The sequence below is a fragment of the Podarcis filfolensis genome (assembly GCF_964270895.1).
Source record: "Podarcis filfolensis genome assembly, chromosome: 1".
NCBI lineage: Eukaryota > Metazoa > Chordata > Lepidosauria > Squamata > Lacertidae > Podarcis > Podarcis filfolensis.
Window position 1 is genome coordinate 86,101,432 of NC_139604.1, and position 21,548 is coordinate 86,122,979.

The window sequence follows — 21,548 nt, forward strand, 5'->3', positions numbered from 1 at the left end:
TGTTGACTGTGTAAAGCAGGGGTTTTCAACTGGTGGTACTTGTACTGCTTGATATACAGTGAAGTACTTTCAGTTGAAAAGTGCTGATAATGGTCTAAAGAAAGAGTGGAATAGAAGAGAATGAACAACCCTTTGAGGTGAATTAGGGAATCTTTGGCTGAACTGCATTTCCCATCAGCCCCAGCAGGCTTGGCCAGTGCCCTGGGGTGATGGAAATTATTGTTCAGCAACATCTGAAGGGCCCACCTGGGCTAAGAGAGAGACTTTTCACGTTCAGATGATGAAGCAGACTTCAGGGCAGAACCATCGTTTCTCAAATTCATCCCAAGTCCCTAGCAGCTATGCTTATTTTCAGTTAGGGCCCAAGTGCAGCAGAAAAAAGAACTACTGTTTACACCTTCTAACCAGGACACCTTCTGCTTCCTGGAGGAAGGAGAATCTAATAGTGCAGGCCTACCCATGTCCACTCAAAAGTAAATCCTATTGAATTTAGTGGAGCTTTCTCCCAAATAAGTGGGGTTGGGAATTCCTAGTCTAAATAACATCATTACAGTCCTTCTTTCCCAGTACCCTCTTCCTCTGATTTTGGCCATACAGCTCTTTCTGGTAGCATGAAGATTGTGCCAGATTGAGGATTGGTTCCAAAGACAAATATGTCTTGATGGGTTCTTACTCGGCTTCTACATTTCTGAAAGATTATATGAAAACGAAGGGGTTGCTTCCTGTTGATGCTGCACATTCTGTTCTTGTCCTCTTAACTATCACTTCTTCTGGGCTTTGTGCAGGTTGGAGATGTATCGCAAAGTGCACAACCTACGAATTCTGGCATGTGGGGGAGATGGTACGGTAAGTGGCCGCGATCCCTTGAGCACTTGATGAGTTATGAAGAAAGCCAGGGTTTATATCATAACGCCACAAGAGGACCAGAATCAGGCCAAAGGCCCATCTGGCCCAGGACTCTTCATCCAGTGTCCAACCAGACGTCTCTGGGAAGCTTGAAAGTAGGACCTGAGTGCAACAGCGCTATCCCTACTTTTTATTCCCAGCAACTGGCATTTAGAGGTGTATCACCTTGAACAGTGCGGATAGAACACGACCATCATGGATAGCAGCCATGGATAGCCAATTAAGAGACAGTTCATTGGCTCTAAATCAAATGAGAAGGATGGGTCCACCAAGTTCTATAATGCACTCATCATCATTCAAGACTACATTGCCCAGGATGCAGTGTGTTTCCTCTTCAACCAAGATGCTAGCTGAATTGCATGCCAGTGACAGTGGTTTTTGTGAGCAAGGCCTGCATTTGTGGTTTTGTGATTAGCGTGGCTGGTGGATAAATCACTGCAGTGACTGCTCAGGTACTGCTACCCTGCTGACCTTTATTCAACATGCCACTTCTCTCTAAACTATGAGCTGCTTCTACATAACTCTTTAGTATTCACAGATAATTATTTTTTTGCTTTGCTTGTGACCAGTTGGTTCCAAGCCAGATTAACTGGCAATGTATGGCCTAGTAGCCACTCATGGGGTCTTCCCCCAGTTCCAGCAGCTTCTCTCTTTTTGCCATTTTTTGGAGTTTGGCCTATATTGAGAAAACAGCCATGTGCCAAAACAAAAGCAAGGGAAGCTCCCAGCCGAATTTCTGTCTGAACCTTTGTCTTTCTTGGCTAAATAGGTGGGGTGGATCCTCTCCATCTTGGACCAGTTGCGCCTGAACCCTCCACCGCCTGTGGCCATTCTTCCCCTGGGGACCGGAAACGACCTGGCAAGGACGTTGAACTGGGGTGGGGTAAGACTGCCACTTCGGCACCAATGCTAGACTTTACTGTGTTCCAGGTCAGCAGTGGGGTGTGAGATTAAATGGAACGTGCTGAGTCAGTCCTTCTTAAGCCAGTATTATCTATAGTGACTGGCAGTGGCTCTCCAGGTTTCCAGGAAGAAGTCTATCCCAGCCCTGCTTAATATGCTGGGGATTGGACCTTTGATACTCAGTCACAGCCCTTCCCGAAAAGAGGTCACTTAATGCTCGCTATCTTGCGTCAGTCCTTCACGGAGAACATCTCGACCCACAGGGTTACACGGATGAGCCCTTGTCAAAGATCCTGTCGCACGTAGAAGAGGGGGAGATTGTGCAGCTGGACCGCTGGAGTCTGCAGGTGGAGCCAAATCCTGAGGCAAACACTGAAGAGAAGGATGAGACGGCGGCAGACAAGGTGAGGCCCACAACACCATCATGCCCTTTTAGGGCCAGCTGCTACAGTCTCCCCACCAAAGATATACTTAGTATGCTTCTGTCTGGTTTCTTTCATGGTGGGTCAGGTGTGTTATGGCAACTGCAACTGCCCCTAGCTAACCTAATGGTTTTTTCCATGTAGCAAGTAGGATAGCAATGAAGAAAGTAAGATGGGGAAAGGAGGAGGATAGCCAATTTGCCCAGTGTGAAAAGGTTAACCACAGCATATTTCTTTTGGGGATTGTGGGATGAGAGCTACCTCAACAATATAGAAACTTATTTGTGTATGCAACTACAGCCACTAGAATGATATTTGCCCAAATATGGAAAGAAGAAGAAGTCCAGACCAGAGAAGAATGGCTTACAGAAATTAATGGAATTTGCAGAAATGGTGAAACTTAACTGGAAGAGTTAAGAAATCAAGACAACAAACTTTTTATTAAGGAATGGAAATGTTTTGTTGAATATTTACAAGCAAATTGCAAACAGATTAAGACACTAGCAGGATTGTTTAAAAACTTGCAGTTTCTAAAACATATATGATAACAGATGATCAACAGAATAAGTGGAAACAATTGGGATATGCAGGGGGGGGGAGGAAAAAAACTTTAAGGAACCGCAGAAAGAGGAGAAGGAGAGAAGTCAAGGTTAAAATGTTTGAAATATTATTGAATGATCATTGAAAGGTGGGGTTTTTTTGTTATAAATGAAAATTAAAACAAAAACAAAACAAACCCCACTAGGGCATATTTCTAAGGATCTCCAGTCTCTACTTTTAACCTTAAAGCACTCTTTAAGGCTCCCCACTCCAGGGCTTTTCATCCCTTGTCTCTTGATGTCTATGACAAAACCCTGTTGTCCTAACTACTGTTTCACCCCATCCATCCCCCTCATGGGTAGGAGAGCATTTTTCCATTGAATTCTGCTTTGCTTAGTCACATGTGGGTATTTACAGAGTAGCTGAAAAGTCATTTCACCTTCAACAGATCCTCAGATTTAGTGGTGTTTCCTCTCACTCTCAATTTTAGCTCCCTCTTGATGTCTTCAACAATTATTTCAGCCTTGGGTTTGACGCCCGGGTGACACTGGAATTCCACGAGTCCCGAGGTAAATAGCAACAAGAAGTGGGATGTGGCCAATGCTCTCAGTGCACCGTGCTTGGAGGGATGGCCTCCTGTGGGGAAACCACACCTATGATTTTGGAGGTTGTGAGCTGAAAGCAGAGGGCTTAATCAGGAGGGAGAAGAAAGTGACAAGGAGTTGGCTTCAAGGTACAACAAATGCCTTTCAATAAGAGGGGTAAAGGTCCATGTTATTATTTGTGCTAAACTAGCACTAATCCCCTAATCCTGTCATAGAGTAGAGCGCTGTGTAAGCACATTGTGGCAAGAGACAGTCAACTTTGATAGCGGATATTGGGTGGGGGCCTAGAGACTTTCTGCTCCTTTTTTCTAATGTGGGGAGATGAGCATGCAGAGAAGGTGCTTCTGTGATTTAACCAGTCATGGAGACAGAAATGCGACTTACTGGCAACAAGTAACCCATAGCAACCTTTTTTTTTTCTGCAGAGGCCAACCCGGAGAAATTTAACAGCCGATTTCGGAATAAAATGTTCTATGCTGGGGTAAGTTCACTGGGATGTCCTTTCACAGCCCAGTTAGGAATTGTTGCCTTGGTCTCAGTGTGTCCCCAAAGTTTTTCACTGTAACATGTGGAGCATCTGGAGGGCAGGCCATACTGTAATCTTTTTCTTCCCAGGGAAGCCTTTAGAACAGGAGTGGGGAACTTCCGCCCTGTGGGCCAATCTTGGGGGGGGTCAGTTCCCCTAATCTGCCCACCCATAAACTGACATCATTGGTGCATCATTTGATGGGGGGGGGAGATGGGATTTAATCCTGACTGGGGTGCATGCCTTGTTTCCAGCAGGGAAGAGGTTAGTGGAGCCAAGGCAACATGATGAGTGGGGATCAAAGTGCGTCTCAAGAGCACCGTTTGAAATTAGTCAGTGCCTGGTCAGCCTCTGTGAACTAACTCGGTTTCTCTTCTTCTGGCAGACGGCGTTTTCCGATTTCCTCATGGGGAGCTCCAGAGACTTAGCGAAACACATCAAAGTGGTGGTGAGTGAGCTGTGGGGCCAACAGGCACATGGAGGGCACTGGTTATTGATTGGGTTGAGAAGGCCATTCTCCTGCCGTGTTAAAGATAAACCCTGCGGAAGGCGTCGAGAGGACAAATGCATCTTTGGGAAAGATCAAGGCTCTAAGAATTTTGTTCCCTCACGAAAGGGATAGAAAGAACGCCTGAGGTTCTTCGGTGCTGTAGCCAGCCTTGACAGCTGACTGTCGCCTTTTCCTCTTTCATTAGTGTGATGGGACAGACCTGACCCCCAAAATCCAAGATCTGAAGCCACAATGCCTCGTCTTCCTAAACATTCCAAGGTGAGTGGTAACTATCCCTGTCGGGGAGTGTTCCCCCTCCTCTGACTCCCTCCCAGCGCTCAGGGATCAGAGGTGTGCTATCCTCTGCCCCCAACACACTTCCCCGCCTTCCTGTCTACGTGCAGGTACTGCGCAGGCACCATGCCTTGGGGCAACCCCGGGGAGCACCATGACTTTGAACCCCAGCGCCATGATGACGGCTGCCTTGAGGTCATCGGCTTCACCATGACATCCCTGGTAAGCCAGGGCAGCTCCTGATGGCTGATCTCTGGGGTCATCAAGGACAGCAGATGCAGCTGGATTTGGGGTGGGGACTGGAATTTCTGGCCTCTATGACACTAACACTGGTGCAACCTGAACAAGTAAGCAAGACCAACTAAGATGCCGCTAAGCCTGGCTAGCTGACAAGGACAGTGCCAGCCTCTTGATCTGATGTTTAACTATTAGCTTGCCCAGCGGAGCTGTCTGACACAAGTATTAGACTAGATAAAATCATAGAACTGTCGAGTTGGAAGGGGTCTCGAGAGTCATCTGGCCCACTCCCCTGGCTCAGTGGTAGACATACGTCATGCGTGTGGTTTCAGCTCCCAAGTTCATCTGCTAGCATCTCTATTTAAACATTAAAGAGTCCTCAGAAGAAGCAGGAACTAGGAACTCTGGGCAGCCACTGCAAGTCAGAGTTGGGAATACTAGGCTGGAGAGGCTGTTGATTTGAGTCATTGCACAGCAGCCTCAGATGCTGCTGGTAATGGGAAAACATTTCTTTTCCCAGGTTCAGGTCATGTGCAATCTCCCGCTGACGTTGCTCATTGGTTAGCCCTTCCTGTTCAACACTCTTCTTCCTTTTGTAGGCAGCACTGCAGGTGGGTGGCCACGGAGAGCGGTTGCACCAGTGCCGGGAGGTGCTGTTGACCACGTCCAAGGCCATCCCCATGCAAGTGGACGGAGAGCCCTGCAAGCTGGGGGCTTCCTGCATTCGCATATCCCTGCGCAACCAGGCCAACATGGTGCAGAAGACCAAGAGGCGCAACTCCATGCCTCTGCTTAATGAGTACGTTCTATCTTACAAAGGGACCACCCCCAAGGCTTGGGGGCAGGGAGTGAAGGTGGCTTTGCCTGTTCAAAGTGTAATAAACCTTTTTGCATGGAGGCGAGCCTTAGAGCTTCCTCATCCTTTAGCAGGACTGCCTGCTGTGAGCTTAGCTGCTGAGTTGAGTGGGATTTCTATCCTACTATATCCCAGAGGTTTGGATTAAAATGCATTGGAAACCATCCTAAAGGCAAGTTCTAATACTATGAAATGTAAGATATATAAAACCCAACAGAATTAAAGTCTCTACAGACAAATGTATTGGGTTCTCTAGCTATGCAGCACTGAGTCTTCTGAAGTCCAAAAAACACTGATATTGAGCGCGCGCGCACACACGCACACACACACCCCGCAACCATAAAAGCATAACTGCCTTTTCTCAGCTGCTTTATCAGGAAGGCTCTGCCTTGTCCTAGTCCTAAAGGCAAGCAGCTGAATGATTAATGGAGGAAGCAGGGTTATATGAGCCCACAGAGGGCTCTGTGGAAGCAAAGTTCCTTCTCTGCTATATTTTCTTTTGGGGGAAGGGAGTGGAGAGTTGTATCACAGACTCCTAGACACTAATGAGTGGCACAAGATCTTAGGTGCACAGCTTCCTGCATTGTACTGCTTGGGAGGGGGTGGGTGGGAAGGAAAGTTTTTATTAGGCTGCTTATCCCATTCAAGGCATAATGAAAGGTGGGTGAGGGGGTGATCTGTGAAAGCTTTGTGTCTTTCCTGGCATTCATACCCTTCTTGGCAAGCCTGTTTTCCTGCCCTAGGTACATCTACATGGCTGCTTGTTATGCTTCCATTTGGCATTGTAGTGCTGAGCTAGCAACATTTAACCCCCATCTTCAGCTCTGTCCCAGTACTGAGACTATGCTGGTCTCCTGCCTCTCTACATTGCCCATGAGGCCCGTTTCAAGTTTCTATCATTCTTGCATAAAGAAGCACATTCCCAAAGAAGCCAGAAATTGTGCCTCCTGTCCTTCTGGCCTGCCTGCAGTTGTACATGGGAGATGGCAATTGGGGCCAGTGTTATGGAAGCAACCTGCACAGCTAGAGACATAACGGGGGCCCAGGGGTGTCATGCTTGCCGCTTTGTTTTTTCTTCTGATTTCTCAAAGACTGGATGCCCATTTTAGTGGTGAAGAGCCAGTTGCAAATGCAACTGTTGTTTTGAGTTCCTGTCCACTAGCCAGATAACAAGTTTTTAATTCTATAATGCTGCTCTAATAGTTGTTGTTGTTGTTGTTGTGCATGGGGATTTCGTGTCACATTCTGGAATTTTTCCCCCACCCCATATCTCCCCCTCTTTCCCTCCCTCCCCTCCCACAACAATGCTGTCTTCCTTTCCTTAAGCAGCCCCACCTTAATTAAATCAGCACTTTTCCTTCCTGCTGCGCAAACAGTCAGCAGCCCGTTCCAGAACGGCTAAGAATCCGCGTAAGCCGAATTGGCATGCACGACTATGAAGCACTTCACTACGACAAGGAGAAGCTCAAGGAGGCCTGTGAGTAGCTGGTTCCACAGCCCAGGCTGCTGGAGCCTCTTTAGCTAAAGGGTGCCTAGAACAACCTGCAGGAACTTTCTGGAGCCATTTTATACTTGCACACCTTTGTCCATAACAATACAGCATGTGGGCAAGTCGCTGGCACCTTCTGCCTTTCTGTCAGCTTATTCAAATGTATTACTCTAGAATGGCAGCATCTTACCATATAATTAGTCTTTTTTAAAAAAAGACCCCTCACATCAAAATTCCCTGTATGCGCAAAGCTAACACATCTGTGAGACAAGGCTTCTAGTCTAGCATATCTCCCTGACATATTAAAATTCCACATGCACAAAGATTTTGTCCATTAGATGCCTCCAGATAAGTAGCTTCCTGTGTGCATTATGAGATGGTATGATGCTTGAGATGGAAGGGACCCTGAGGATCATCTAGTCCAACCCCCTGCAGTGCAGGAATATGCAACTGTCCCATAAGAGGATGAAACATGCAACCTTGGTGTTGCATCTATGAATTGTCTCCTAGCTTCTGCTCAGTGAATACTTGATACGCCAGGAATGTATTTAGCAGGTTCAGTGGTATTTCTTGATTTTTACTTTCCAGCTGTGCCCTTGGGAATTATCGTTGTGCCAGGAGACAGTGACTTGGAGATATGCCGGACCCACATTGAGAGGCTTCAGGAGGTGAGATGCAAGCAAAACACTTGGAGAAGGGGAGAGTGTAACCTTGCTATAATTCTACTACTGTTCAAGTGACATACCACTTGGATGTCCCTGCTGCCATAGTATCTGTGCTTCTCCAGTTGTAATTAACTGCCCCTCAAATGAAATTTAACAGTTGACTGAGCAGCAGGAGTTGCCTCTGCTTACGATTCATAACATACAGAGCAACAGGAAGTAGTTTAGTTATGCCTCTGCATAGTTTCAGAGTCGGCCTAAATGTCCCCGCTGCCACCTGCCCCATACAATTAAAGAAATGTGGGGGAAAGCTGTTAACCTACATGAACAAAACCAGAAGTAACAAAGCTGGGCTTTGTATGCAGTGTAGTTTGGGTAAAAGGAAAGAATTCAGTGTAACATGCCCTGGGAATTTCAATGAAAGCAAGTAAATATGCCTACAATAAATAAATAAATAAAGTCCTCGGTTCTGATGTAACCCAAGGAGGTAACTCCTAGTTGGGAGGCGGTCAGGGGTCAAGGTAAGTGCAGACTCATTCCCATGTTGCTTAATATGCTGGAGGAAATATTCCAGGGTTATAACCAACTAACTGATACTCAGAATAGACCCCCTGAAATAAATGAAATGAGTTGTGTCCATTGATTTTAATGAGTCTACTCTGTGACTTACGTTGGATGCATTCTAATTTGTAACAAGTCTTTTGCAAATATAGTAACTGCTTCATGCCTCGAACCTGGATAGAATTTCAGTTATCTTGCCTAGTGTTTCAGTTACAAGGATTTTGTTCCGCATCACTGTGATGCCTCCAGTTCTAAGTGAAGCTTGCACCTTACCTGGCAGCTTTTGTGACACACCAATTTTTTTTTTTAGCTGGGAAATGTTGACTTCCTGCTTTGGCTCAAGCCAATAAATGCATGGAGAAATCCGTTCCCTGGAGCTTGGTTACAAAGTAAATGAGATGGATGGGCAATCATCAATAAACTGCTTTCTCTCTTTCCCTCCCTTTACGGATTTGCCCTTTGTCCAGCCCTTAGGTGTCAGGCAGGTAATAAAACACACTGCACCGGATGTGGATATAGTGTTCAGTGCAAAAAAGCCTGGAACCTCTCAAGCTTGATTTTGGTTATAACAATGATTATGAGAAGCAGCTGTGATCAAATTGTCCAGCTGGGAAGGCCAACATAGCCTGAAGCTCATTGTGAAACTAGGGCACTTGGACTGCCATGGCACATGGATTTGCTGTCTTTTCCTCCTCGTCCTCCTAAATTTCTTTCCCACACTTGAGACCATTTTCCTGGCTGGTGCTTGTGCAATCTTGCTTTTGGATTACACTGGCCAATATGGAGGCTGGCTGCTCCAGAAGATGTGAGGAGCACCCTGCAGGTTCCTACAGCTATGGGGATGCAAGCATATCCTAATGGTAGCGGTAACCCAGCTCCTTCCCTTTCCACAGGATTTTCCTTCAGGCCCTTCCACTATTCAGAGCCTGTTTCCAGAGGTGTGTATCTTTTCTGTCTCCACCTCCCCTTTGTTGAAAGACTTATCTCCCCTCACCCCTTCTGCCTTTTTTGTGCATGATGAACTTGCGTCAGTATCTGTCCAGTGCATCTGTCTTGAGCTCCATCCATGTGCTCTGTGCCTTCCGATTTGTGTCAAAGCATGTGTCTTGAGTCCACCTGAGGCATCTGTGCTGGAACAAGCCAGAAGAGGCTTTGAAAAGAGGGTAGGAAAGGAGACCTGATTCTTTTTTGCTTGCTTTGATGCAGGAAGGGGACAGAGCCAAACCAAAGACATTGTCATGCCAGAAACTGTCCCCCAAGTGGTGCTTCCTGGACTGTGAGTACATACGTGTGTGTGTGTGTGTGTGTGTAGAGCGGATATGTAAATATATACTAACTCTGTAGTCAGTAGGTGGGGGCTCGGTGCATCGAAGGTTCCATGACTAATGCTACGGAAATTTGTTGCCAGAGCCATCGATGCTGTAATGGAATATATTTCTATAATTATAATTTTGTTTTATGTAGAGCTCAAATAGTGCTGGTCAGTACCGTTGGAAACGTCACTTGTTCCATGTTGCCTTTTGAATTATTTCCTTTGCTTCTCCTGAGTACAAAGGAGCACAAGACATTGCCTTAATCGGACCATTGATCTATCTAGCTCTCTCTTATCTATACAGACCAGCTGTGGCTCTCCAGAGGGTCAGACCAGGAGACTTTCCGAACACTATACCTGGAGTTGTCAGGGATTGAACTTGCGGCATTTTGTGTGTTAAACATGTCCTCTGCTACTGGGAAAATGGGTGGGCTGAGGAGTCCTGAGGGCCAAATAAAGAGGCCTGAGAGGGGCCTCCTTTGACCACGGGTCCAGGGTTTCCCATTCCTGCTGCAGGTAATTTGGGCTTGCTGCTTTAGGACTTGTAATTGGGGCTAGATTGTAATAAATCCACCTAAAAGGTCCTCGTTTAGGTCCTTGTTGCATGTGGAAGGACCCAGATTCAACCCCTGATAACTGCAGGTAGCACTTTTGCCTGGTGGGCCTTATCAAAAAGTGACCAGCCAACCCTTATCAGGCCACATTGGATAGGTGGCTGAGTCTGCATACCTGTCAGCCACCTGGCATCATATGACATCAGGTGGATCTAATCCCACTGCAGAGCAGCGGAACTTGCATTCAGTGCTTAATTTAAACAGCTCCAAATACAAGCCATGTTGAGAGCATGCTCTTCAGTTCCTGGTTATTCCCTGGCAGCTGCAGCTTTTCTTATCTCACACCTGACATCATAGTGACATCAGGTGAGCGGCAGCTGGTTTTGGCTGGCCAAAACAGCCACACACTCACACCAAATTGGGTGATTTGGCAGACCTTAATTTGGTGCATGAGCAGGACGTTTGTCAACCCCGGTGAAGACAATACAGTGGTGCCTCGCAAGACGAAAAGAATCCGTTCCGCGAGTCTCTTCATCTTGCGGTTTTTTCGTCTTGCGAAGCAAGCCCATTAGCAGCTTAGCGGATTAGCGCTATTAGCGGCTTAGCGGGCTTAGCGGATCAGCTGTTAAGCGGCTTAGCGGATCAGCTGATAAGTGGCTTAGCGATCAGCTGTTAAGCGGCTTAGCGGATCAGCTGATAAGCGGCTTAGCGGCTTGGGGAAAAGGGGGGGGAGGGAAAAACCCCCGCAGGAACTCGCAAGACATTTTCGCCTTGCGAAGCAAGCCCATAGGAAATTCGTTTTGCGAAGCACCTCCAAAACGGAAAACCCTTTCGTCTAGCGGGTTTTCCGTCTTGCGAGGCATTCGTCTTGCGGGGCACCACTGTAGTCAGCTAAACTAAGGCAGCTTTCTGTGGTGCAGCAGAGCAGAATCGAGGCCTCAGTGAGAGAGTGCTGAGTATTCCCTCGGCAGGAGGTACTGCTGGCTCCCACCAGAGCACTGTAGTAGCAGGGAGTGAAGTTTGCACCTCTTGTCATTTTTTTCACATTGGGCCGTCTTCTCTCAGCTACATTAGTCTTGCTGTTCTCCAGCAGATGGCTCTGTAGGAAAAGGCATGAGGGAGACGTGGCAGTTTCGCCCAGCCGCCTTCAGCAGTAGTATTTTGGGACCAGTGAATATGCTGCATTCAGAGTTTCCTTTTGTACATCAAATTCAATTACAGCTTTTGCATTGGGGGAGTAATGAGAGGGAGAGAAGGAAGACTGGCTGGTTTTGTTTTGTTCCTTTGCTGGGCCTGTGACCCAACCGGCTGTGTTTTTGCATGAATCCCCAAGAGCTCTGCAGGGCAGCAGAGTCTTGTTTACAAACACAGCTTTGTTCCAGCTCCTCTCTCAGCCCCTACTCTCTCTCCTCCTCCTCCTCCCCACCACCACCACCTGAAGGGTTGATTCTGTGTTCCTATAGCCTTCCAGACTGCACATTTCACTTTTAACTAGCACATTTTATTTATTTCTGCCGTTTCCCAGTTTTGGTTTGAGCAACAGTGTGAGACTCTCCCACAGGCTGGGACAATAGCGGCTTTTGTGCCCCTGTAAGCAATGTTGGAATGAGTTCCCAAAGACACGGGGAGCAACTTGCATGGCCCGTTGAGCTTCTTTGCAGCCCTGTACCTTAAAGCCATGAGGCCTCCCTCCACCAAGATTATAGCAGGCAGCAACAAGAAGTGTCTGGGGGGGCCCAAAGGGATGGGGGAAGCACCTGGTTCAGTGGGATTTGGTACTGACCCAGAGAGATCCCTGGAGAAAGCGAGAGACTAACATGGGTGGCTTGGAATGATGCCAAGCCATCACATAGCGCTTAGTTAAACTCTGGAACTCACCCCGCAGGAAGTAATGACAGCCCCCAACTTCGTTGGCTTTAAAAGAGAATCAGGCAAATTTGTGGAAGATGAGGCTGTGAATGGCTACTAGCCATGAAGGCTGGACTCTGCCTCCATTGACGGAGGCAATATGCCTCTGAATGCCTGTTGCTGGAAATCACAAGTAGGGGTGAGGGCACAGGCATCTGGTTGGCCAGTCTACAAACATGGTGCAGAACTAGATGGCTCCCTGATCCAGGGAGGCTTTTTTTAAATTCTTACATCTTGATGTGGTAGGGAATGATTTGACCTCAAGCGCCTTTTGTGTTTACAGCCTGAAGGACAAACCCTCCCTTCAAACTACTTTCCTCCTCATCCCATTTTGCCTTTTCCCAGTCTCCCCCTCCCAATTGTCTGATGTTATTTATTTTTATTTTTTAGATCCCTTCCAGTCACTCCCCAGCGCAGATCTCAAGGAATAGAATGGTGCTGACCTTTGAATCCGAGTCAGCTGCAAAACTGTTAGCTTCCCTCTCACCCTGTCCCAGCCCCTTGCTCTCTCCAGAATAAGAGGAAATCGCTCTTCCAAATCACATCATTACGTAGCCTCTGATCCAGAGGGAAAGGGATAAGATTGCCAGCATTGCTGTTGTGTGTATGATTATGGGGTCCCACTGGGGGGGGGGAGTCTCTTGTGTGCACCACATATCACGAGGAGGAGCCCATTCTCAGATATGGTTGCTGCAGATTATTTTCTTCTTTTCTGCCAGTTTCCCAGCAGCATGTTCCAAACTGAGGAAAATGCGTTGGAAGAAAAAAGGTTGGAGTGGCATTCAAGGGCAATGCAGGCTCATTAAAATGGTTGAATTACTGGCCTTCATCAACAGTTCTGTGGCTGTAAATCTCTCCCCAGGACAGGATAAACGAGGCTCTTTCACTCCTCTAATCTGCTCTGGCTTGTGTCATGGACACCCCTCCCTCCCCTCACTATTTCTGCTCTATTCCCAAGGAGAATTCCCCGGTCTTTGTAGGGCCCAGCCATAGCAACCTCAGTCTGACCACTTACCTCCTCAGCCTTATGGAGAACTCCCATAATGCAACAGGGTCAGCTCACCTGGGCTGTAGTCCTTTGTCTCTTCCCACCCCAGCTTATCCTCGGATCACAGCCCCCAGGAGTCCTCAGATCATAGTTATACAGTGAACAAAATGAGAGTATTTGGGGGCCTGTTCCAATGGATGTATATTTGTTTCATTTGGCCTCGCTCCCATAATCATACAGCTGTGTACCTCAAAATCTTCTGCATATTTTACCAATGCCTTTTCTGTAATAATAATTATTTATATGCTGCTCATCTGACTGGGTTGCCCCCAACAAAATATTAAAACCTCAAACATTTAAAAACCTCCCTGCCTTCAAATGTCTTCTAAAAATCAGATACTGTATTTTTTGCTCTATAAGACTCGCTTTTTCCCTCCTAAAAAGTAAGGGGAAATGTGTGTGCGTCTTATGGAGCGAATGCAGGCTGCGCAGCTATCACAGAAGACAGAACAGCAAGAGGGATTGCTGCTTTCACTGCGCAGCGATCCCTCTTGCTGTTCTGGCTTCTGAGATTCAGAATATTTTTTTTCTTGTTTTCCTCCTCCAAAAACTAGGTGCGTCTTGTGGTCTGGTGCGTCTTATAGAGCGGAAAATACGGTAGATGTTTATTTCCTTGACATCTGATGAGAGGGCGGGTGCAACTACCAAGAAGACCCTCTGCCTGGTTCCTTGTAACTTCACTTCTTGCAGTGAGGAGAAGGCAGGAGAATTTAATCCGCCACTGGCAAAAGGAGAAAGAAAGCAGCTGGTGCTTAGGGGGCAATCCAAACCCCAATCTGCTGCAAAGTGGGTTGAGGGGAGCAGAGGTGCCGGCCCAGAACAACTTCTGGCCTCTGCCAGCACCTGCTCCCCATTCCGCCTGCTGAAAGAGAGGGAGGTTGGAAAGACCACTGGTGGTTTCTTGCTGGTGGCAACCCACACACAGCTCCAAATGGGGCAATTCAGGGGCAGAGAGGAGCTGGGCTGGTCCTGGATCCTAGGCCAGCCCCACTGCTACCATTTGATGGCGTCACACTCAATCTAGGCCTGATCATTACAGCAGGACTAGGCTGGTGTAAACTCAAGCTTTTGCCTCTCCACCTGCCCGCCTTCTGCCTGTCTGTTGGGAGCAATGGAGCTGTACATTCAGCCACTCCCTGCTCTTTGTCCAGCCACAGTTTGGATTGCTCTGCCATTGTGATTTTTTAAAGCATCTGACAGGTGCTCTGTGACGAGAAGGATTGGCAATACCGTGGTTTGGATAATCCTGTCTACTTGCTCCATCTGTCTATTGATCCAACCAGAGTGCATGAGAATAGAAGTAGTTAAGCTACCCAAACAGAGATTGATCTATATATTGACTAGGAAATCAATTTTGCCAGTACCAAGTTCAGAACTTTAGAAGCTATCCAGTTGACTCGGTGTGTACCATTTATATACGGTAAATGTATTGTGTATCCTCACAATATGGAAGATACGCAAACTCCCATGGCGACTTCTTAAATGTGGATCATTGTGTTGCGAAGGGCAAGAGTTCCCACACCTGCAAGCAGATCATCCAAATGCACAGGGAAGTCCCACAGCAGCTGCAAAGCAGATTTGGGAAACTTCCCTCTGCTGCTCAGCATACAAAAAAAGTACTCTTTACTTCTGGTGGCACAAAAAAATGTTTTGGGGGGACCCCCTTTAATTGCCTTTCTATCTGTTGTTCGTGGTAACATCCTGTCTGCATATATTTTGTTTAGCTGGTCCTCAAGACCACTGCTGCTCAAATGGGAGGCCCTTGCCAAATGATCTGATTATAGCAAAGTAAATGCAAGGTTGTCGCTCATTTGCTCGTGTTCCCTCAAGGTAGTATTTCTATGATGAAGATTCAGCAGCTGCATTTTGGAAAGTTGTCTTCTGTTGTTGTCGGTACTATGTGAAATGCAGCTGTTCCATTCTTACAAGTGTCTCTTGGATCGCTGCCTGCCAGCTTGCAGCATAGTCACCACAAATGGTCCTGGTAACAACAAGCATTCATGGCCCTCCTTGATAAGATCTGGAGGGCTTACAGCAGGGGTGAGGAACTTGCAAGCCCAGTGCCTAAACAACTTATTGGTTGCGACTGCAAAGCTTCTTTCGAAGGACTGAGCAAAATAGCACTTGGAAGGTTGTTGTTGTTTGTAAGATCTGACAAGCAGCTGATTACCTGATCATCAGAAACCCCTTTCAAAGTTGTGGGGAAGATAACAATTTACTGCTCAAGGCCATTGCCCCCCACAATTCAGTACATATGGAAATACATGAAGAGATGCAAATCATTTGGGCATATTTCATCAAACAACAGTCATACAAAAAGAAACAAAAAATTAAAATAATCCTGGATTCCCACTAGGTATTTTTGAGTTGGAATGTTGCTAAACCTGCCATCCTAAAGGGCAGTGGGCATTCACTGAAGCCATGAATTGTTTTCTCAAAAGGAGCCACAGTAAAGATTGTAAAGCATTGCTCTGGGCAAGATAGTGCTTTGAGGGGTGGAGACTGAAGACCCCCACATGCAGAAACAAAAGGTCTCAGGTGATTGATAGGTATGCCCACCTGTCTCCCCCACCTGGCCCACAAGGGGTGGGGGAGACAACTGTCTGGCAAGCTGAACAAAGTACAATAGCACTCTGTCACTTTGGAATATTTTGCTGTTGTGTCATATATACCTCCCTTTTACAGCTGACATGCTTGATATGCATCAAGTATAATTCATGAACTAGTTCTGCTTTTCCTCTCCTCTCTCTAGTTAGTTCCACTAACCCAAATTTGAGAGTGACTAAGGTTGCAGTTCTATACTAACTTACCCGGTAGTAAGCCCTTTTGAAACTGTCTTCTGAGTAGACATATATAGGATTGTAATGTAAGAGACCGAGCTATAAATCAGGGATTGTCTCTGGTTCAAATCTCCCCTCAGGTGAGAACTCACTAGGTGTCCTTAAGCATGCTATTAATCTCTGATTTATAACCATCCTCTGCTTTATCACCCTCATAGTCCAGGCGCAGAGCTAATATTGGATCTATATCACACAGTTATTGTAAGGGTTGCTAAGGTGTTACGTGAATTTCTTTGAATACACTGGGGCTATATATAGACGCTAAACACTCCGTGTCCTTCTCTTCCTCTCTTGTAGCAACTACAGCCGATCGGTTTTACAGAATAGACCGTGCCCAGGTGAGTTCCAGTTTGTTCCCAAGAGACTGTGGAATCTGAGACTGTCTGCCTGCATGCTGCCCATGGAATACATTGCTGTTTGCAACTTGGTTTTCATTTCCTTCAGAATATCACAGGCCCCTGCCATTATATTTATTTAATAAAGGGATTCAGTCTTGAGGTCAGATATTTTCATTTTCTGTGCATCCAAAAATAAATATTTAGGGTGGCGTGTCACTAGAGAATAATGCCCAGGAAACTAGGGAGGTTTGGAAAGGCTAGTACATACATTAGACCTGAAATAAAAGTGATTATTTATTTGTCCCCAGTGACATTACATAGTTTCCCTGTAGTGCTAGTGTATTACATCTGTAAACCATATAATGCATGATTCACAGTTGTGGCCACGAGATCTGGAGCTTTGTTGTGTTTAAAATTCTGAAACAAAAGAGCTACAATTCTTCAATAGAAATAAATTGGTGCACAAATTTCCAATTTTCAGTATAATTTTCATTGTAGAATTTGTAACTGTCGCTTTGTGTGGGTTTTTCTCTTTTTTTCTGGGGACTAGGAAAATAGAACTGAATCTGTTGGATAAGCAGAGAGCAGAGTTGGAGAGAATATATATTATATAAACAGATTGCCAAAATTCCACTTTGGATTCTGTATCCTTTATGTTTTTTCTAAATTTATGGAGGCAAATTTTCTTATATCTCCAGTCCTGTTCCCACGACCAACAAAATTGAAATCTTGCTTTCTTTTAAGGAAAAAAACAAATTTCCCAGGATTTTGTTCAAATCGCTGAACTTCCATCTTGAAAATCCACATTGCATATTATCTTAAAATACACACAGAGACCCCTTCTTTAATAACTGTTTACCATGAAGAAATCCTATCCATAAAATGATTGACTTGTACTTTCTCAGGAACATCTCAACTATGTGACGGAGATCTCTCAGGATGAGCTTTTTGTGTTGGACCCAGAACTGGTGCGCACCCAGACAGTGGGCACATCTCCTGCCATGCCTGACCTTGTTGATGTGCCCTCAACACCGATAAGGCAAAACGTTGCTCTCCCAGGTTCACCAACATCCACACCAGTCTCCAGGTGAGGCTGTCTGCTTAGTGCCTGGAGGTAAGAAAGACCAGGCGAGGTTGAGGGAAGGACCCCAAGGAAGAATAGCTTAAGGATGGGTGCAGGTCGGAGGATGAGAGTTCAACCTTCAGGCAGTCGTTATTCCTCTTCTGTTTGCTTTCTGTTTCAATGTGAAGGTGGGGAGAATGCTTTGGCATAGGGAGTCTTACACCGTTGACATTGATGTGCCAGGATGAGCTGTCGATTAGTTCATCTGTTTTAACCTTCGTAGGATGGAAGTTGACTCAGGATCATGTGGCCGATAGATCTTATGGCATACGAAGCCAGGGTTGCAGCGTGACTGCTATGCTGATACTGGAAAGGGAGGCAGATGTAAACAAAGCTGGTACAAAAAGAGGAACAGGACTAAGATGGCTAGGATGTGAATTCCCTGCTACGTACCTCAGTTCTGCGCTTCCCTCATCTGGATCTATCATATGGAGCAAAGCAGAATAGAAATCTGAATCCCTGATATAGCACAGCTAATTCTATTATTGGCCCTTTCAAATTAGACAGGTAGAGAGTTCTTGGTGAGCTGAGCAGATGGAGAGAGCTGCTTTAGGAAGGACCTAGTCTCTTAGCTTTGATTTTCTCTCTTTTTTTTCCCAGCTCAGAAATGGGGAGCTGCAATTCCCTCAAAGGTGAGACTGTTTTACTCTTAGTGTGCTCCTTCAGCATATCTCATTCTTATCTTAATTACTGAATGCTAACCTGTAATTTTGTGTGCTCCATTTTCATGCCTCCCAATCCCCCATCCTCTGGTCTAACGTTACATTTAACTTCTGTAAAACACAGCGTCACTTTCAGTCAAATGCTGCAGATGGTTTTCCATGTAGCATTTTAATATGCCCTTCTAGATTTTACTCAGACTGTTCTCCACATTAGTCCAGAATGTTCACACAACGTTGTGCCATGCCATGGCTTCTCTACTATTTGGAAGGGTGGGAGCCGGTCCTCCAGGACAAATTGAGTTCTGGTGGTTAGAGGAGCTTTTTTGGAACATGGTAGCTGCTTTGGTAGCCATTCCTAGTCAAAATACACATTTTTTCAGCTCAGGGTATATGGGGCTACTATCCAGTGATTGAGGGAGTTGATGTTGGAACTTGATGACCTAATCCTGGGAAGCATCAGTTCAATGTGCATATCTAAATAAGCATATTGATGGAGGGTGTGTGTGTGTGTCGGCATTGTGCTTGCACAGAAAGGTGAGGCCTCAAAAGGTTAGGATGGAATGAAAGATTTTTTTCAGTACAGCTTGGGACGGATTTGGCCGAGAGCTTCCGTGTGCATTGGCGTGCAGGGTGATTGGTTCCTTAGTACCTTCAATTGGTTCCTTAGTACCTTCAATTGGTTCCTTCGTACCTTCAATTGGTTCCTTAGTACCTTCAATTGGTTCCTTAGTACCTTCATCCCTGCTGCAGTATGGATTGAGTGCTGCAGAGAGGCCCCGGCCAGGGAATTCCTTCCGGGGAGCAGCTGCAGGAATGACTAGCTGGGCGAGACCTGACACCCGTTGACTTAACAAGCCACCTTCCTTCTTCACCTCATTTGTAAAATCTGTCAGGAAATAACATCGTGGTGCAGAGTTAATCTCCCACCTGTAGAGATTCGGGATTCATGGCTGGGGAGCAGGGTTAGTCTCTGCCAGGCACCAGTGAGGGTTCCAGGATGTGCGAGCAAAGTTCAGAGGCCTCTCTCGGTTGAGCAAATGGAAAATGTTTTCCTGGAGCTTGAATAGCGCTTAATTCCTGGAAGTGTGAGTGAGTCACTGATGGAGAGGCATCCCCAAACGCCTTCCCCTCGGGGACACCTGCTTTCCCCCTCCTCCACTCACCCTTTCTCCTTCACCTCTTCGTGCTCGCTGTTCATTGGCCTGCGGGTTTCACGTTATCTTTGACAAATTGTCCTCCCCTCTGCTGGAATGTTTCTTTCCTTCCATACATCACTGCGTTGTCTTGCCTCTCCCACTCCCCACCCCACCCCAATACCCCTCTGACTTCCCTTCATTATTTGTTCCTTCTATTCATCAGTGGGTTTTATGGAGCTGTGAGTCCTCCTTGATGCATGCCTGGGCCCTCGCGGCAACTTTTGGTGCCTTCCAAACTCCCGAGATCCCTCTCATTCTCTCAGTTGCTCAGTACCTTCATGGCACTCTGTGGCAGATCAAATTCAGTGATGGTCCACAAGACATGCACATGTCATCTCTCCCTCTCACATGCAAATACACTGTCATGTGTTTGTGCACACGCATTCACAAGCACAAACGCTCTTTGTAACTAAGAGGAGAGCAGCAATAGGGGGAAAGCCAAACAGTAAAATGAGATAATGCATACTCAACAAATGCTGAATTAACATAAATCGTTTTGAGTTTATGCTAAGTATCACCACTCTGGGTTGTGGTCTCTCTGTTCCACTCTTGTCCTTCCTTCTCCCAGACTCCAGACAGCCCCAACTGGAGGTCAGAAAAGTCTAGAGGTGTAGAGGATGTTTGGCAGCGGTACACCACTGCATTTTACTGTCCAGACATCTTAGTGGGCAGATAAAAGTCACAGGCAATCTCCCTTGAGGTCCCTGGGTAATGAGCATGACCTTTTCTTCATTAGCCCCCAGCTCACATGGTGGGAGTGCTTCCAGTTGCTGACTCTTTGGCCAGTCTGCCCACTCTGACCCTCACTCTACCTTCTCCCTGCCCTCCTGCTTGGTTTTGTAACCCTGAACCTGTGTCTCCTTCTTGCAGATGATGCTTTGATAGATGCTGCCAAGAATAACGATTTCCACAAGGTAACAGCTACCATGTGCTAAAAACTAAGCTGCAGAGCTAGGGAGGGTCTGGTGACCTTTGCCATGGCATTGTCTCCCTATCTCTGACTAAGGTCAGATACAATGATGATGCTATTACTGCAACCGCCTGGTAGCGCCATCTAGCTTTTTGATAACAACCTGCTTGTTAGCCATCACCAGTGGATAACTTCCGGCAATGAAGGCTTGCTTTTAAGGATTATTTTCCTGTGCCCAGTGAACATCCTACTGAGGGAACCTTCTATGCCTGTCAGGATACCACAAGCACACCTTGGTAGCTTAAAAACACTGGTGCTTAGTTATCTGATCAGACTGCCTAGATGGTGTGCGCATGAAGATCAGTACCATTTTGAATAGGATCCTCACTGCATCCCACACCCATCCCTACTACAGTCAGGAGTGAGATTGGCTTGGGGTTACTTCTGCGTACAGACAACTTGCTCCTCCTTTTGAACTACGTTGGCAGTCTCACAACGTAGACACATACCCATAGTGACCCCCGCTAGGAAACATATATCAGATTGTACTCCTGGTACCTATTCTGATAGAATTCTGGATTATTTAACACCATTGCCTGGTTTGCACATAACACTAAACCATGGTTGGCTTGTTTTTTTTAATCTGTTTTCAATTTGTATTTTGTATTTGTGTAATCTTTTATGAGACGTCGTGTTGAGGAGTGGGCAATAAATCTAATAAATAAGAAGCCATACTTACAGCTGGGGTTTCTGGCAGACTTATCACTTGAAGCTTGGTTTATTTCATCAAAGAATAGTTAACAGCAGCAGTAAGAGAAGTGGAGCCTTGAGAGCTGCTTGAATACTTTGCCGCTCTTCACTCATGGCTCTAACTTTGCCTCAGTGATGGCTCCTCAACTATAGTGAAGTAGGAGGTCCGGGTTCATAATAATATGAAGCTATAGTTAATGTTAACAAAGATTTCTAAACCAACTACAAACCATGGTTAATGAGCAACCTTTAACCATAACAAACAAACCACAGTTAGTGGGATGGGTTCACATGTAATGATAAGCCATGGTCTAATAAACCACCGTTTAGCATTATGTGCAAACCAGGACAATGTTTTGCATAGAGAGAAATTTCACCCTGAAGTGTGATGCTCTGCAGTGCTTCTCACTACCACA

The 21,548-nt window shown here is 46.2% G+C and overlaps 1 protein-coding gene across 14 annotated transcripts in view; it reads left to right on the forward strand.

Annotated features, from left to right (window-relative positions):
* The window catches only part of DGKZ (diacylglycerol kinase zeta), a 135,877-nt gene that overhangs the window by 103,848 nt on the left and 10,481 nt on the right, over positions 1 to 21,548 (forward strand). For 8 of the 14 annotated variants that reach the window (XM_083601403.1, XM_083601407.1, XM_083601404.1 and 5 more), the window contains 17 exons: positions 786 to 846; positions 1,676 to 1,789; positions 2,073 to 2,213; positions 3,262 to 3,340; positions 3,802 to 3,857; positions 4,288 to 4,350; positions 4,598 to 4,671; positions 4,797 to 4,908; positions 5,523 to 5,722; positions 7,156 to 7,256; positions 7,857 to 7,936; positions 9,385 to 9,429; positions 9,698 to 9,767; positions 16,451 to 16,491; positions 17,397 to 17,578; positions 18,215 to 18,246; positions 20,343 to 20,386. In XM_083601403.1, the coding sequence (XP_083457529.1) occupies positions 786 to 846; positions 1,676 to 1,789; positions 2,073 to 2,213; positions 3,262 to 3,340; positions 3,802 to 3,857; positions 4,288 to 4,350; positions 4,598 to 4,671; positions 4,797 to 4,908; positions 5,523 to 5,722; positions 7,156 to 7,256; positions 7,857 to 7,936; positions 9,385 to 9,429; positions 9,698 to 9,767; positions 16,451 to 16,491; positions 17,397 to 17,578; positions 18,215 to 18,246; positions 20,343 to 20,386 (1,495 nt within the window). The remainder of the gene's footprint in view (positions 1 to 785; positions 847 to 1,675; positions 1,790 to 2,072; positions 2,214 to 3,261; positions 3,341 to 3,801; positions 3,858 to 4,287; positions 4,351 to 4,597; positions 4,672 to 4,796; positions 4,909 to 5,522; positions 5,723 to 7,155; positions 7,257 to 7,856; positions 7,937 to 9,384; positions 9,430 to 9,697; positions 9,768 to 16,450; positions 16,492 to 17,396; positions 17,579 to 18,214; positions 18,247 to 20,342; positions 20,387 to 21,548) is intronic. The other 6 variants (XM_083601401.1, XM_083601398.1, XM_083601405.1 and 3 more) reach the window with 1 other exon arrangement.